The sequence below is a fragment of the Tenrec ecaudatus genome, chromosome 17 (assembly GCF_050624435.1).
Source record: "Tenrec ecaudatus isolate mTenEca1 chromosome 17, mTenEca1.hap1, whole genome shotgun sequence".
NCBI lineage: Eukaryota > Metazoa > Chordata > Mammalia > Afrosoricida > Tenrecidae > Tenrec > Tenrec ecaudatus.
In genome coordinates this window covers 24,085,353-24,100,873 of record NC_134546.1, presented here as the reverse complement: position 1 = coordinate 24,100,873, position 15,521 = coordinate 24,085,353, and the positions used below count along the sequence as shown (strand labels likewise).

General features: G+C 43.7%; 1 protein-coding gene across 3 annotated transcripts in view; it reads right to left on the bottom strand.

The window, feature by feature from the left end:
- TTC27 (tetratricopeptide repeat domain 27) overlaps positions 1 to 15,243 on the bottom strand; it is a 156,560-nt gene extending 141,317 nt beyond the window's left edge. For all 3 annotated transcript variants that reach the window (XM_075535540.1, XM_075535541.1, XM_075535542.1), the window contains exons 1-4: positions 14,955 to 15,243; positions 13,547 to 13,724; positions 11,972 to 12,089; positions 5,036 to 5,176 (exon numbers count right to left, since the gene is read on the bottom strand). In XM_075535540.1, the coding sequence (XP_075391655.1) occupies positions 5,036 to 5,176; positions 11,972 to 12,089; positions 13,547 to 13,724; positions 14,955 to 15,054 (537 nt within the window). In that variant the 5' untranslated portion in view covers positions 15,055 to 15,243. The remainder of the gene's footprint in view (positions 1 to 5,035; positions 5,177 to 11,971; positions 12,090 to 13,546; positions 13,725 to 14,954) is intronic.
- Between the last annotated feature and the right edge of the window lie 278 nt (positions 15,244 to 15,521).

Sequence of the window (15,521 nt, the reverse complement as noted above, 5' to 3'; positions counted from 1 at the left end):
TACTTGGACAAGTAAGTGCTGCTTCGTTCTATCGTTCCATTTCACTTATCAAAGTATGCGCTGTGGCTTGATCATCTAATTTAGCCGTGAGCCATTTTTCTAGTACCACCATTAAAAGGAGAGTGGACGTACTGAGGGCCCAAAGGAAGAAAAGCTGTACTAAGAGAATAATAGTTCAATCTCAAGGTAAGATTTCTCCACAGAATGTTTACGGGGGGATGTCCAGTACAAAATCATGATTTGAAGCAGAAATCACAAGTTGTGTAGTATGTGCCCAGAAGTTAAAATGGCTTGTCTCTCCAGTCCTTGTAAGTGTGACATCCACACCAACAGTTCATTTGTTCTCCTCCAGTGCGGCTGGGAATTCACAGACACTGCACCACGCACTCACTGGTGACAACACATGTCAACAGAAAGAAAAGACTCCCATCTGGCAGCTTCGTGCCCTGGAGATACTTTCTTTCAAGCCAAGAACGAGTCAGGATGAAAGACCATTTAATTCAAACTTGGAATCAATTTTTATTCAACCTAAAAAAAAAAAAGCAGACTCCAGTTGCTGCCAAGTAGCTCCAACTCATGGCAAAGTATGTCAGCATAGAACTGCTTGGGATGAACTTGAATCTCCATCCTCTCCATTCGCAGCCAAGGGCAACAACCACTCGGCCCACTCAAGGTCTCCATCAAAGACAGAACCTGGTCTCTCCAAAGACAATTTGGAAATCTTCTGGTGAGACTGTAAAACTTGACAACCGCTGTGACAAACAGCATGGAAACGTCCTCAAACAAGTGAGAAAGAAATACTCTCTGATCCTGCATGTCATCTGCGCAGTACAGACGCTAAGGAGGCCAGGACACAACCCGAGCAGATACATGCGCATCACTCGTGTGTCCTGCAACACAGTTCACGACAGCAACAAGATGGAAATGGCATCGATGCCGTCGGTGGAGGAAAGTCTACATCCAAGGGAACAGCACACACCTGGCTAAAGAACAGTGACGAAGCTGTCACACGCTTCACGACATGATGGATTTGGAAGGTCTTGCACTGAAGGAAGTTAGTTGATGACCTAAGGGAAACACTGTCTCCGAGCACTATTGGAAAGGGAAAGTGACTTGCATGCCGACAGGAACAGACTTGGAGGGCTACGAGAGGTGGACAAAAGAGATGGGAAACAAGGAAGGGGGTGCAAAATAAAAAATAAATGGAAAGAAGGAAACTGTTTCTCGAACAAACGATTCTAAAACCCTGGCTCGCATCAAAGTTGCAAATGGAGAATCAGTCACCCTTTAACCTTAAAATGCTTCTTATGAAAATAAGCCTTAGGAGACCAAAAAGTCTACATGGAACCCATCAAAATGTCATGTTTTAAAATTCTTCATTCAACAGTTGAGTAGAATTTGTCTTAACTTATGGACTTACTACTTCTGGCAACATGAAATATACATCCCCAAGTTGCAACAGGGAGGTTCAAAAAGCTGTGGAAAAACAGAATCAAAACTTCACAGAATTCTTCCATGAACTTTATGAAGCCCCAGTGCACAAATGAGGAGCCCTGGTGGTCAGTCAGGTAAGTGCTGGATGGCCAACGGCAAGGCCAGCGGTTCAAACTCCAGATAGGGTCACTATGAGTCATAATTCACTCGGCGGCAGTGAGCTATGGTTGGACAGCCTATTGGTCAAATCATGTAAGTTCACAGGCTAAGAATAGTTTTTACATATTTAAATAAAAAGGGGGAAATCAAAAGAAGAAAACTTCATGATATGTAAAAATAGTGAGGATTCCTCATTTCAGTGCCCCCAAACAAAGTTTTCCTGGGAGCCAGTTAGTCTGAATGAAGCCATGGTATTTTCAAGTGTTCCACGGGATGGGCAAGTGGACAATTAATAAAGAAGACAGAAGAAGAATTGATGCATTTGAAGTACAGAGCTGGCAAAAAAATATTGAAAGTACCGTTGACTGGCAAAAAACCAAACAACTCTCTCTTGGAAAAAGTGCAAGCCAGAATGCTCCTTAGAGACAAGGATGGCAAGACTTTGTCTCACATCCTGTAGACATACTTTGTCAGGAGAGATCAATCCCTGGAGGACGTCATGCTTGGTAAGTGGAGGGGCAGAGAAAAAGAGGAAGGCCCTCAACAGAATGGACTGACACAGTGGCTCAGCCAGAACAATGGAGAGGACAGTGTTCTGCTCTTGTACAAAGGGTCACTATGAGGCAGAACCAACTGGAGGGCACCTAACAATTGCGTATACCTATCCGGGCTACTACTGTTCTTCTGTTTCCCCTGCTCATTCTCTGCTCCCCCGCAATTGGCTGCCTCGTCTCTGGTGTGCCACTTCCACCTCCAGCACTTGGCTGTCACCATGTGTTCTTCCTGAGCCCGCCGTGATCACTGTAACCTACTCTCACAATCCTCCAAAGACTTCCTGCTTCTGACTAAAGAGTTTACTCTTCTTACCAAACACCAGTCAAGGGTCCTGCAGGGACAGACTTTCCCAGCTTTGGCGTACACTAATTTCTTTCTCATATTTTACAAAGGGGCTTCAAAACATTTTGTGGAAATTGAAAGACGATGTAATTTTTCTGCAAGCGTTAAAGCCCCTTCATACAGCCAAGATAGGCTCCTGCTCATTCTCCGTGCCCAGAACTCGGACGTCACTGCTCATACTCTTTCCTCTCATTGACAGGCTTTCTCGCTCTCTACGCCAGGTCAGCCCATCCACCCTTGAAATGCTGCCCAGATACCACTTGCTCTGGGAAGTCTTTTGGGCTGCCCAGGTAAGCATGACTCTCTATACTCACTAACCTCTGAAGTACTTTCTTTTAACCTTTCTTTTGGCTTCTGTCACCTCCTGATGCTGATCATCTTTCTGTGAGTAGAACTAGTGTTCTCCAACAAGTGCTTTAGCAAATCCAACTCATACAATGAAACAGGGTTAGGTGTGAAACAGAAAACAGAAAACAAGAACCATTATAAAAATGCTGTACTTCAACTGTGATAAGAATTGTATGAGCCCCTAATAAATTGTTAAAATTAAAAAAAAATGCTGTACTTCCAGCTATTATTTATTCAACTTATATGAAACCTATAAAGACATATGAAGGTGCTGACACACTTAGATCTCCATACATCACAACCTAAGGGATTTTAAAGACCTGAAGGTAAAAACTAAAATTATATAACTCTTAGAACAAAATATGACTAATGCTTCAGGACCTTAGTTTTCAACAACAAATTCTTTGACGTGACCACAAAAAGCACACGCATCAAAAGACAAGAAAGATATGCTGAATTTTAGAAATGAAAAAATATAAAAGGTACGCTGAATTTCATCACACCAAAAAGTTTTGTGCAACAAAAGACTATCCACAAAGTGAAGAGCAAACTTACTGTTCAGAGAAAATGCTTTATTATCAAATCTGATTCGGGTTCAAGATCCAGAATCTATAAAGAACTTCAATTCAACACAAAGGCAACTGACATAATTTTAAAACTGGACAAAAAACTTGAGCAGACATTCACCAAAGAAAATAAGCTCACTGCCAATAAGCACATGGCTATGATAAAAAATAAGAAAAATAAGTGATTTCAAGGGTGGAGAGAAATTGGAATGTATGTCCATTGCTGGTGAAATCGTATGATGCTCCAGCCACTGTGGAAAAGAGTTTGGCAGTTTCACAAAGGGATAGCATACGACCTAGGGATTCCGCTCCTAGCTAAGTATCCAAACGAACTGAAAGCAAGCACTCCAACAAGCTGGCTTTTAAACTATTTCTTATTATTACTATTATTGATTCTCCATTCAACAGTTGATGCACACTGATTGTGACACTGATTCCAACCTCCACAACATGACAATGCGCTTCCCTCTCAATCCGTGCTTACTATTTCCATTTCATCCTTCTTTCCAATCTTTGCCTGAATCCTCAGCTTCATTCCTGAGAAAACACTGTCCTTTTAATCGTACACCGTTGACTTCTCTGAGCGGTGCGTGCCTCCAAGTGCTACGGCCCATCTCATAGCTAAGAGTGGTGCCGTGGAGTTCAAAGACACTTGCACACCGGCAAGTTTAGAGCAGCATTACTCACAACAGTCAAAAAGGGCCAGCATCAGAGAATACATAAATGTGGTGCGTACAATGGCATGTTATTCTGCCATAAAGAAAAATGAAGTTCTGATACCGCCTAAGGACATCGATGAACTTTCCAAAGTTAATGCTGAGTGAAGACACACACAAAAGGATAAATTTCCTAAGATGCCACTTGTATGGAATGTCCAGAAGAGGGACATGCACACTGAGCAAAGCTTAGTTGGTTACAGCGACAAGGGTGGGCGGAGGAGGGGGGCTGGGTGGAGGAGAAGGAAGGCACTGCCCGAGGAGTATTAGGTTTCTTTTTATTTAGTGTATGTGCTGCCGAAGCAAGCACTTTTTTTCTTCTTCTTCTTTTATTATTATGTTTCAATTAAGGGAGATTTTAAAAGTTTAGACGCAGGTATTGGTAATATTTACACAACATGGGATATGTATACGTGTGTATATAGATATAAACATGTATTATTTCCCAGTTTGTGTACAACTCAACTCCATTAGTGGCATTCATCACAACTATCCATTTTCCTGTTTTCCCATCACCTGTACCTGAGCAATGGCCCATCCTCCCAGCCAGCCACCACCACTATGCTCTGATCTCCATGTCTGTGCTAGTCCAGACATCTCACATAACTGCGTCATGCAAGAGTGGTCCTTTTTTAACTGGGTGACTTCACTTAGCATCTCGTGATTTCCAAACTCATTCAGACGGAAGTCTGTGTCAAGGTTTAATTGATGAAGAGGATTTTAAACCTGTATTTCAGAGAATAACCACTGATAGACACACCACACATACACTGCTATAAAAGTAGCTCATAAGGTAAGAAATGATTTTGCTTATTCTCATCAGAATTAAAAACCAATTAACTAGAAGAATGCTACGAAAATGCATGTAAACATAGCTTTGGTTATGAATCTCAATCGTGCCTTTGCTCCTCTTACCTGAATAGCTGTCAGTTTATGCCTTACATTCACCAAGATGACTCGGGCTAACAACAGCAGTATAGGTTTTGAGATCAGGCTGTAGATTGATTCACCGTCTAGAACAAGCAAATTCAGAACAACTGCATCAAACTCTTTGGCCTGCGGGTGGGAAAAAAAAGTAGAGGTAAGACAATTTAACACAATATTAATCTTGGTATGTCTTGTAATACACTAAAAGGCCAATTAAATCAGCTTTAAAACAGATCTACTACACAGCTATTAAGACGAAGAGAAATCTAACATTTCAAATGCCCTTTAAAAAAAATTACTGAGTACACGTCTACTCACAGGAACCCGTTACTCAGAGCAGATGCTCCTTGCCACTTTCAATGGCTGGGCATTTGGAATGCAGACCCCAGCGCTTTCTTTCCAGGCGCTTTTGGGTAGAATCAATCCTTCACTTACACAAGTACCTTACTCATTACCCTGGTAGCATAGTAGATTATGAGGTGGGCTCTTAAGCACAAGGTCAGCAGTTCAAAACCACCAGCCACTCCATGAGAGAAAGATGGGGTTTTCTACTCCCATAAAGATTTACAGTCTACACTGCTGGGGGCGGGCCCGAAGCGGCAAAGGGGACGGGCGTTAAAAAGAAAAGAATTTACAGACTCAGAAGCCCAGAGGCGGTTCTAATCCGTTCTATGGGATCATTATGTGAGAACTGACTCAGTGGCAGTGAGTGTTTGGAGATGAACTTCACAGATGCCCTTTGTTGTTGCTAGGTACTGCTGAGTCCATTTCAACTCACAGCAGCCCGGTGTACACAGAACCCAACACTGCAATCAGGCCACAGCTACAATCACTGCCGGGTTTGAGGGCATCCTCGCATCCCAAGTGTTAATCCAATTCGTTAAAGGTTTTTTTTTTGTTTGTTTTCATTGTCCCTCTACTTAATCCAGCATGTTAGTCCAGATTGTCTAGAGAAACAAATCCAGAGACACTCATATGGGTATAAGAGCTTTATATCAAAGATTAACTATATAGTAAGAAAACATCCTAGCCCAGTCCAGATCAAGTCCATAAGTCCAATATTAGCCCACATGTCTGATACTAGTGCATAAATGCTTCTTTAGACTCACACAACACATGCAATGACACTAGGTGCAGGAAGATCAAAGGCCAGTGGGTGGAAAGTCTTGTGGAACCAGTGGTGGTGGCAGCATCTCAGTGCTGGCATGGGTCTCCACGTGGTTCCTCCAGCTCCAAGGCTCTGGCTGCCATCAGCCTAGCTCCATGTGGCTTGTCAATAGGTATGTGTCACAGGGAGACAAAGCTCAGAGTATTTCCCACCTCCAGGGAGGAATACTAGAGTTCCCAGAATCCTCAGAAGGCCATGCCCACACAGAGGCCTCATTGGCTATGGCCTGATTGACAGGCTGTAATCCACTCATTAGCACGTTGACAGATCACGTAACTGCCACACAGCATGGTGTTCTTCTCCAGAAACAGGTCCCTACTGATAACGTAGCCAAAACACAAGAGACAGAGCCCTGCCATCTGGGCTGTACACTCCCTCCGGCTGTCAATCCCAACACAGATTTGTTTGTTCTTCCAGTAGCCCGGTGTACATACAATATTATTTGCAATAACATCAGTCAGAGGCTTTAATTCTTCATCGGTCTTCCTGACTCACTGTCCAATTTTCACATGCATATGAGGCCAGTGAAAATTCAACCACTTGGGTCAAGTGCAGCTTTGTCCTCAGAGTGATATCTTTACTCTCTGACATTGTAAAGCGACCTTTTGCAGGAAACGTGCTCTGTACAATCCACCGTGCGATTCTGTAACTGCCACTCACATGGGAGTTGATGGTGGAGCCAAGTAAAATGAAACTCTTGACAACTTCCATCCTTTCCCCATTAGTCATGATGTCATTTGTTTGACCAGCTGTGAGGATGTTTTCTTTCTTTATTTGAAGGTGTAATTCACATGGAAAACTGTACAGTTAGACCTTCATCCGTAAGTACTTCAAATCCTCTTCATTTTCCGCAAGCAAGGACTGTCATCTGGACATCACATGCTGCTAATGAATCTTCCTCTCCTCTTGATGCCACGTTGTTCCTACAGGCCCGCTGCCCAGATTACTTGCTCAGCATACAGGATGAACAAGCTGACGAAGAGGCACAGCCTGGAAGCACTCCCGTCTGATTTTAAATCACAGCACTCCTTGCTCTGTCCCCTGCCGATCTATGGATAGGTGGCCTGTGACCTCAATTAAGTGGTCGGGAGATCCCAGGGCTGACGATCCTATCCACAGTCTGCTGTGATCACGGTCCAGTGCCCGTGCATCACCAAGTAAACATCTTCTTTGTAGTCTATATTTTCAGCCAAGATCGATCTTACATCAGCAATATCCCTTGTTCCATGTCCTCTTCTGAACCTGGCTTGAACACATATATCATTTCACGTTTGTTGAAACATCTCAATGAGTAGCATCAATTCCTAACACCTATTTGTTTGCTTTTCCCAATCAATGACCTCTTTGGACTTCTTTCAGTACCGTTTGCTCTTCATTATATTCTGCCTTTTGAAATGGCTGACTGACAACCAATTATTTTTGGCAGAATGGCTCAGTGTTTCTTACTTCTGGTTTTGATGCTTCCTGCACCATCAATATTTTGCAGGGTTTTCTAACTCCAGGTCTTTGCCTATTTCATTACACTGTCTTCTCAAGCCTCCCTTTGAAATCTGTTCAGCTCTTGTATGTCATCAGTTCTTCTATTTGCTTTAGCTATTTACATTTCAGAGCAGGTTTCAGTCTTTTTTGACATGTATTTTAGTCTTTTCTTTCTTTCCTGTCTTTTTAATGACCACAAATAAAAAGCCACCATTATCTCTGCTAAGGGCAAAAAAAAACGTATAAAACAATAAATAAGGAAATATTTTAAAACAAATACCTTGAAGTTAAACACAACACCACACAGAAGTTAGAGCCTGAGCAGAAAGTACAGCCCAGATTCACACTATCGAGCTTCCTACACAAGATGCTGCCTTTCCCTCACAACCCTCTCCCTCGTCTTTGTCCCTCAACATGGCCTTGAGGCCTTCTTAAGCACTAATGATTCAGAGGGCCTCATGCCAGGGCCAGGGTTACTTCTACGTGGCATAACCACAGTACAGTAGTGCGGGTAACGAAGACAGACTCTAAGAGAAGATCTGGTTTAGGAAAAAAAAAACATCACTGTGAGTTCAGCCTCAGACAAAGTGAGTCTAGGACACCTCATGCAACCTCCCAAGTGAAGGTACAAAATACACAAGTGAATACACTAATCTAGGACCTTACCAGGTATCTTTGTACAATCTGAAAGAATATGCCTAACATGCCCAAAATGAACCTGAAGTCTAATCTCATCATCTTGTCAACAGTCTAGACTATTGCTGTGATGCTGGACGCTAAGCCACCGGGATTTCAAGACCAGCAGGGCTAGTCCGAGCAGACAGATTTCAGACCAAGGCAGACTGTGAAGAAAGACCTGTCCATCTATTCCCCTTCTTCTGCTGTTGCTTCAGGGAATGGAGATGGAATGTTTTATCTTGGAGGCTGGTTGCAAGCTTCCAGGACCCCAGCATTACATTTTAAAGTAGGAGATAGAAAACAAGCACTAAACTCGATAGTTACGCAAATTAACTAGGATGTCCCAGGAAAGTGTAACCTTAAACCCCCAAATCAAGGAAGTGAATCTCATGAGGTGCCTGGCGGTACATCAACAGCCTCAGCTGCTGCTCTTTGTGTGAGCTGTTGCTGTAATGTATCTATCACACCCACTGAACCATGTGACTTTTCACAGGTGTGCAGCGTATGAGCAATAAAACAACCACTGACTGCGCAACCCTACTCTTAGTCCATGAGACTGAGTAGTGAGCGGACATCAATTAGAAGAAGCGGGTTGGGGAATGGTTGAATTACTTAGAGAATATCATGAATGTCACTGAATTGTACACGCAGAAATCTTTGAACCGGTGTATGTGCTGCTGTGTACGTACAGTGTGGGGTCAGCCACAACATAGATTATGAAGTTTTTAGCAATTTAACAGCAGACCTGGATTATCATGACATCAATCCGTCTGTAAGAAGGTGCGTGTACTGCAGTACTGTGCCACGGGACTAGTTAACGCCGGTGACTAGAAAGCCTGTCCTATGTTAGGGAAAGGCAGGGAAAACAAACCATGACTATGAAATATACCTTCCTGTCAGACAGTCACTGCACAAATATGCAAGCATTACAAGAACTAAAGAAAAATCAACACCAAAACAAGGTGTCGCTCTCAAGTTTAAAAACTCCCTCAATCTTCCAAATCAGGAGTCCTGGTGACATGTAGGGTGTTTAGTCAGAATTGACTCAATGGCAGTGGGTGGCTAGCTTACAAACATACACTAAGCTCCCCAGCTATCCAGGAAGAGTATGCATCAGTGCCATCCTGTGAAATGCAACCTGCTATTACCAAGAAAGTTCACAAGCAGATCGCCAAGACCCAGCCCCTCCCCTATGTACACTATAGCACAGCTTCCCAAAGAGGGATCACGGGCAATCGAAATATTGATGACTACCCTCAAGCCCGAGATGGCCAAGTAAAGCCTGGAGGTCAGTAAAGTCTTCTCCACTCAGTGCACGGCACTGCACAAACACTGTCAGTTTATTTTTCTTCCTTTTTTTGGGACACTGTGACCGTTGACAGAGTAAACTGGTTTTCAATTCGTCCACATTTTGTTTTATGGCACTGATTGCACCCCCACAATATAATGATATGCTTCTCATCCCCACGTGTGTCTCCAATTTCCCTTCATCCTTCTGGGTAAACGTTGCTATCCTGAGACCCTATAACTGAGCGCTCTAACCAAGTACGGTGCTGGAAGTTGCCCCCGGGGCGTGGTCACCTGACAGGCCTTGCTTAAGTCTGTTCATTTTGCTGCTTTGTTTTACAATGTAACGGTTTGAACAGATTAAAAAGAGTTGTGCAATCACCACCACAATACATTTTAGGACATTTTCTCCACTTTATCCTCATTATTATTTCCACCAACCTCTCCTGCGACAACACTAAGAAACAATTCATCTAGTTACTCATAGACTTCCGCATCCTGGATTTATAGACAGGAAAGCATACTAAAAAAGATAAGACAAACAAAAAACCCCACACAGTAACAATACAAAACAAAGAAAAAACGAAAACTCAATCGAAAAGAAAGCAGAAAATAAGCCACACTAGAACAAATTAAAAATGTGTCAAAGGGGAAAACAAAGAGTCAGACATTAAAATTTCGCTGAACTCTATCTGCATTGATTCATGATTCCTGATGTACTGCTTGCGGGCAAGGCTAGTAACAACCCTGGTCAATGGTCCGAGAGAGTTCAACGGAAAGCCTGGTCTTTCTTATGATTCTTATTTCTGTTCCACATTTTCTCCCACTCTATCCAGGGCCTTTGAGAGCTGTCAGCCATGGCCGCTGGTCACCCTGTAAGTCTTCGGGTTTCGGGGTCATGGAGGACAGAATCCACTAGTCCCTGACACTCACTGTTTTCATGTGTCTTCCATATTCTTTTCTTTGATCTGAACAGGAAATAATAATAGCATTTTCTAAGCACGTTATGCTTAAACTTTGGCAAATGGTTTCCAGAAGATGTGATGACAGCTGTAATAAACATTAATAGGCACACCTGGAAACAAGCCAAATGCCCATCAACAGTAGAACAGATATATAAATTTTAGATATACAGATATACATATTTATACATCTGAAAACAATTAATATGAATACAAAAATAAATGAAGTTCAAAAATATTAATTTTTGAACAAAGGAAGCAAGCCACAAAATATATCCAGTTAAATTTCATTGCAATAAAATTTAAAAACTGGCAAAAAAAAAAAGAAAAAAAAATTTAAAAACTGGCAAAACTAAACTGTTTTCTATATATTCGGCCATAGATGCTAAAACCATAAAGCAAGAGAATGCGTAATACACAATTCACGAGAGTGGTTGCCTGGAGGAGGGGACGTGCTTCCCACCAGTTTTACGTCAGAGCACACACAGAAGCTAGTAGGACACCAGGGGCAGAGGAGAAGGCAGCTCAGAGCCAGAGGAGCACACGAGAGACCTCCCCACAGCCACAGAAAGGGCCGCGGGACCAACACTTTGGAGACTCTGCTCCAAGAAACTGATCGTGTTCTTTCCATCCAGCTGGTCATACGCAGGAATCCTGTGACTCAAACCATGCACAGCATATCTCATATGCTCTTTTGAATGGATGAGCTACTTCTATTAAAAAATTAGATTCACAATCTTAGTGTTCCATAATCTAGCCCGAACCCTATGAAGACTGGTGTTCCTGCTCATCCAGAAAGCTCAGAACATTCTCCCCACCCCCAACAGTATGCTCTCCTCCCATCTAAACTAGCTTATCATTTGTCTGCAAGATCATTAGTTCAAAACCACTAGGCCCTTCTCAAGAGAAAGGGCTTTCTGCTCCTAAAACACAGTTAACATCTCGGAAACTCACAGGGGCAGTTCTACCCTGTCCTATAGGGTTTCTATGATTCAGCATCAACTCATTGGCAGTGAGTTTGTCTGTTTTTTAATCACACGACTCACCTCCATGTCACTAAAATAAATTATTGGTAACAGAAAGAAGCCACCCTGGCAACGGTTTTTATGCCGTAAAATTTACCTAGCATGAGACTGAACAGACTTCTCAGATTCACTTTTGCCAGAAAAGATCTTTAGGCAACTATTGAGCTAACTGGGCGGCTGGGGCTGCTGCCTGTGGCTGAACAAAAGGAATGGCTAACAGAGCTCTGGAGAGCAAGTTAAAATGTCATGTTTCTTTCCGACTTCCTAAGATTCGTTTGTGAAGAATCATAACGCCACAGGAAGGAACACGGAGCATGAAACATACCTCACTGAACTGTCCAGACAAAAGACTCTGAGGGTGCAGGTCCACAGGAGGCCCCGTCCAGTTACTCTGGACAAACAGCTGCAAACTGCTCACCCCGAGGAGAAAGACCAGCTGCTCTCTGCAGGAAGCAATGGTTGGAGACATAAGTGTGTACCACGGCCACTGTCCCTCCTCACACACACGATGTCACTGCAATTTTACTCGAGAAAACATCAGCTAAAAACATGTGTCGAGATATTTAAATATTTAATATAGAAAAAAAAAATTCTGAGACGTCCACCATAAGATATGGTAACCAGGAGGCAAAGGTGGGTCCTTAAATTCGTATTTTATTAACATCCAATGAAATGCAACATTCAGTCCTGCAATTACACAATCTCATTACAAATACCCAGCACCTGATGGTGCCCGTTCACCTCCAATTCTGTCATTCATCCCCCTCGAGTGTGGCTGGGATGTCTTTCCTTAGCTCTGTGCAGCAGGCTGGAATTCTGTCCTCCCCGCAGTCTTGGAAACCCACAAGGCCCGTTCTACTGTGTCGTAGAGGGTAGTTGAGAGTCAGGATTAACCCAATGGCAGCGAGTTTGGAGTTTGGGTGTACGTACTACAACAAAACTACATAAACTCCATTGCCTGAAGTCAATTTCGACACACAGCAATTCTACAGGGCAGAGTAAAGTCGCCTCACAAGGTGGATTCGCAAGCTGTAATTCTGTACATTCGCAAATTGCCCCATCTGTCTCCTACAGAGCAGTGGTCAGTGCGAATCACCAACCGTTCCAGCAGCAGTTGAGCACTTTAACCACTGCATCACAGCGACCCTTCAAGTATGAGGGGGCTTCAAAAAGTTCCCAGAAGAATGGAGCTAAAATGGAAGTTTTCCATGAATTTGTCAAAGTCTCCTGCCCCTCGGATATAAACCTTAATTCTTTTTTTTTCTTTTCAGTATTTTATTTTATTTTATTTTTTTTTAATTTTAACAATTAGGGGCTCATACAATTCTTATCACAGTTCATACATTTACATACATCAATTGTATAAAGCACATCTGTACAGTCTTTGCCCTAATCATTTTTTCCCCTCTTTTCTTTTTTTACATTTTATTAGGGACTCATACAACTCTCATCACCAACCTTAATTCTTTATTAATCTCTAATACCTAAAAAGATCATCCAAAAACCTAATACAAGTAGTTAAAAGTACCACTCAGCAATCAAAAGATGACAATATTCATCAAGTATGTCTGTAAGTGAAAATGGACAGGGTCTGAAATTTTGCCTGTGGTTAAAATCCACCTAGAAGACAAACCCTGGAAGGCTCAGTGCACTAGCAATCACCACTGCTAAGGCCCAGTCTCAGAGGTGAAACTTATATATCCCCTACCCCTTTCCTGTGTCACTCAGGATGGAACTCTGGGCAAGCATTTTTGCACAGATTACTTGGTATATCGGGAGTACTGATTAAATATAAAGCCTATTTCCCAACAACCACCAAAATCAGTGCCATATGCAGTCAAAGCATTGTTAAATGCACTCAGGATCAGGTTTTCTATTCAATCTTCAAGTAAAATATTACCTTTCCCATTTCTCCAAATCTGTTGAATCATCCAGGAAGGTTACGATCTGCTTTTCCAGGTAGATGTCAATCTTTTCTTCTGTCAATGACGTTGCATTGAAGATCCTTTGAGTCACGGGCTTTAAGAACATGGCCTTATAGCTCCCTTCTAGCAGCAATTGTAGGAAAAGTCCACTCTCTGCAGGAGAAAGAATTCGCCCAGTAATCCAAAAGACCATTTTTTCATACTATGAAGGAAAACAACTCTGATATAAACCTACTGCCGCTTTAGTATGCAAATATACACGAAGGGGCTTCGAAAAAACATGGAAATTTGCATTTTAAAATTCCATTTTATCATAAATTTTTAAACCCCTCTCATGTAAACATATGCATTTAGAATGCATGCTGTTCCTTAATCACAAAACTTTGAGCAAATCCGCATCATTCTACAACTATTACATCTCCTATAAGTAGAAACTCACCCACACTTACCAGACCCAGGAATAATAATCTGTCATGAACGAGCATAATTCCCCTTCTGCTGGAAGTTTCCCAGAACGCTAATGATAAAAGGGCAGTGTCTTCACTCAGGTTCTGAGGCCTTCGACAATCGGGCTCCTGCCCACACTGTTCTGCCTCCTGAAGTTACCCCAGGCACTGTCTTACTCATCTCCCCCTAAGATCCCATGCACATTCTCACTTGGCCACCTTGGCTTTTAAGATTTCTCCTGCTCATATTTTCTCCACGTGTCAGTCTTACCCTTTAATCAAATATCCATTCTATTCCAACTTCTTCCATAATGCTTTCACACACATCGCTTACATTCTGCCCTAAATGGCTACTTCTCTTCTGGGTCCAGCCTAAAACCCACAAGCAGTAAGGTGCTGTTAACTCGTTCTCTCTCCAGTCAATGATACCTCTTTTGCTTGTTTCAGGTATTCTTCTTAACAGCTGTGAAACTTGTAATAAATTCCTTAACTAATCTGCACATCTGCACAATGGGGTGCAAAGGTAGTACCTACACCCCCACATGGCTGTGAGATGAATTAAAGGATGGAGTGCACACCGCTGCTCCAAAAGGTACCTGACATTGCTACTGGTATCACTACATCGGCACCTGCGTGGCACTATAGGGGGGAGAGGGGTGTAGGTACCCACAGAGCCTGAGGAACACGCCCACCACGACCTGGAATAGTAGGGGAAACAAAGCCCCCCAAAGCTTGGGAGGCACAGGTTGAAACGCCTCTAGGTGGCATGTTATGGGGCTCAGGTATATCTGTTCATTATTTGCTGCTCTTGAAGTCGACAGCTTTCCCAATAAAAACACACTTACAAAAAGAAAACCGGCTCGAGGTCCCAGGCACCACGCCCCCCGCCCCTCACAGGCCCCAGGCCGGCCGCAGTCCGCGGAGCCCCTGTTCTCACCGGAGCCGACGACTCCCGGCTGCTTCCAGCGCTGCAGCTCAGCTTCGGTGGGGAAGCCCCTGAGGACCGCCAGCTCCGGGCTCCACACGTCCCCGCACATCGCGGCGCCAAGACGCGCGCCTACGAGGGGCACGTGGGGCTCGGCGGAGGACGACGAAAGGAGTGCGGGGCACGGACGCGCGGCCGACAGACGACAGTTACAGCAAACAGACCTTCAGCCTGAAAAGCCCATGTGCGGAAGCCGGGGACAGGAGGCGGCCATGCTCACCGCGCGGGGCACGCTGGGGAAACTCATCACGCTCGCACGCGACTTCCGCCAGGAAGCCCCGCCTCCCGGCTCCTGCGCATGCCCAGTGTGCGGCCCCCAGCTCCGGGGCGGGGCCGCCGGCGAGTACGGTCACGCCCACTGATGGTCTAGAATTGTCTTGCCTCACCTTGTCTGCGTCACAGCCTTCTGGACTCCCACGTTTTGTTCTCGCAAGATGCACGTGGGCTCTTGCTCTTACGGCCCAACACTTAGGAACCGCGTCAGGGAGTCAGTTGTCACCCTGAAGTGGCGCCGTGTGC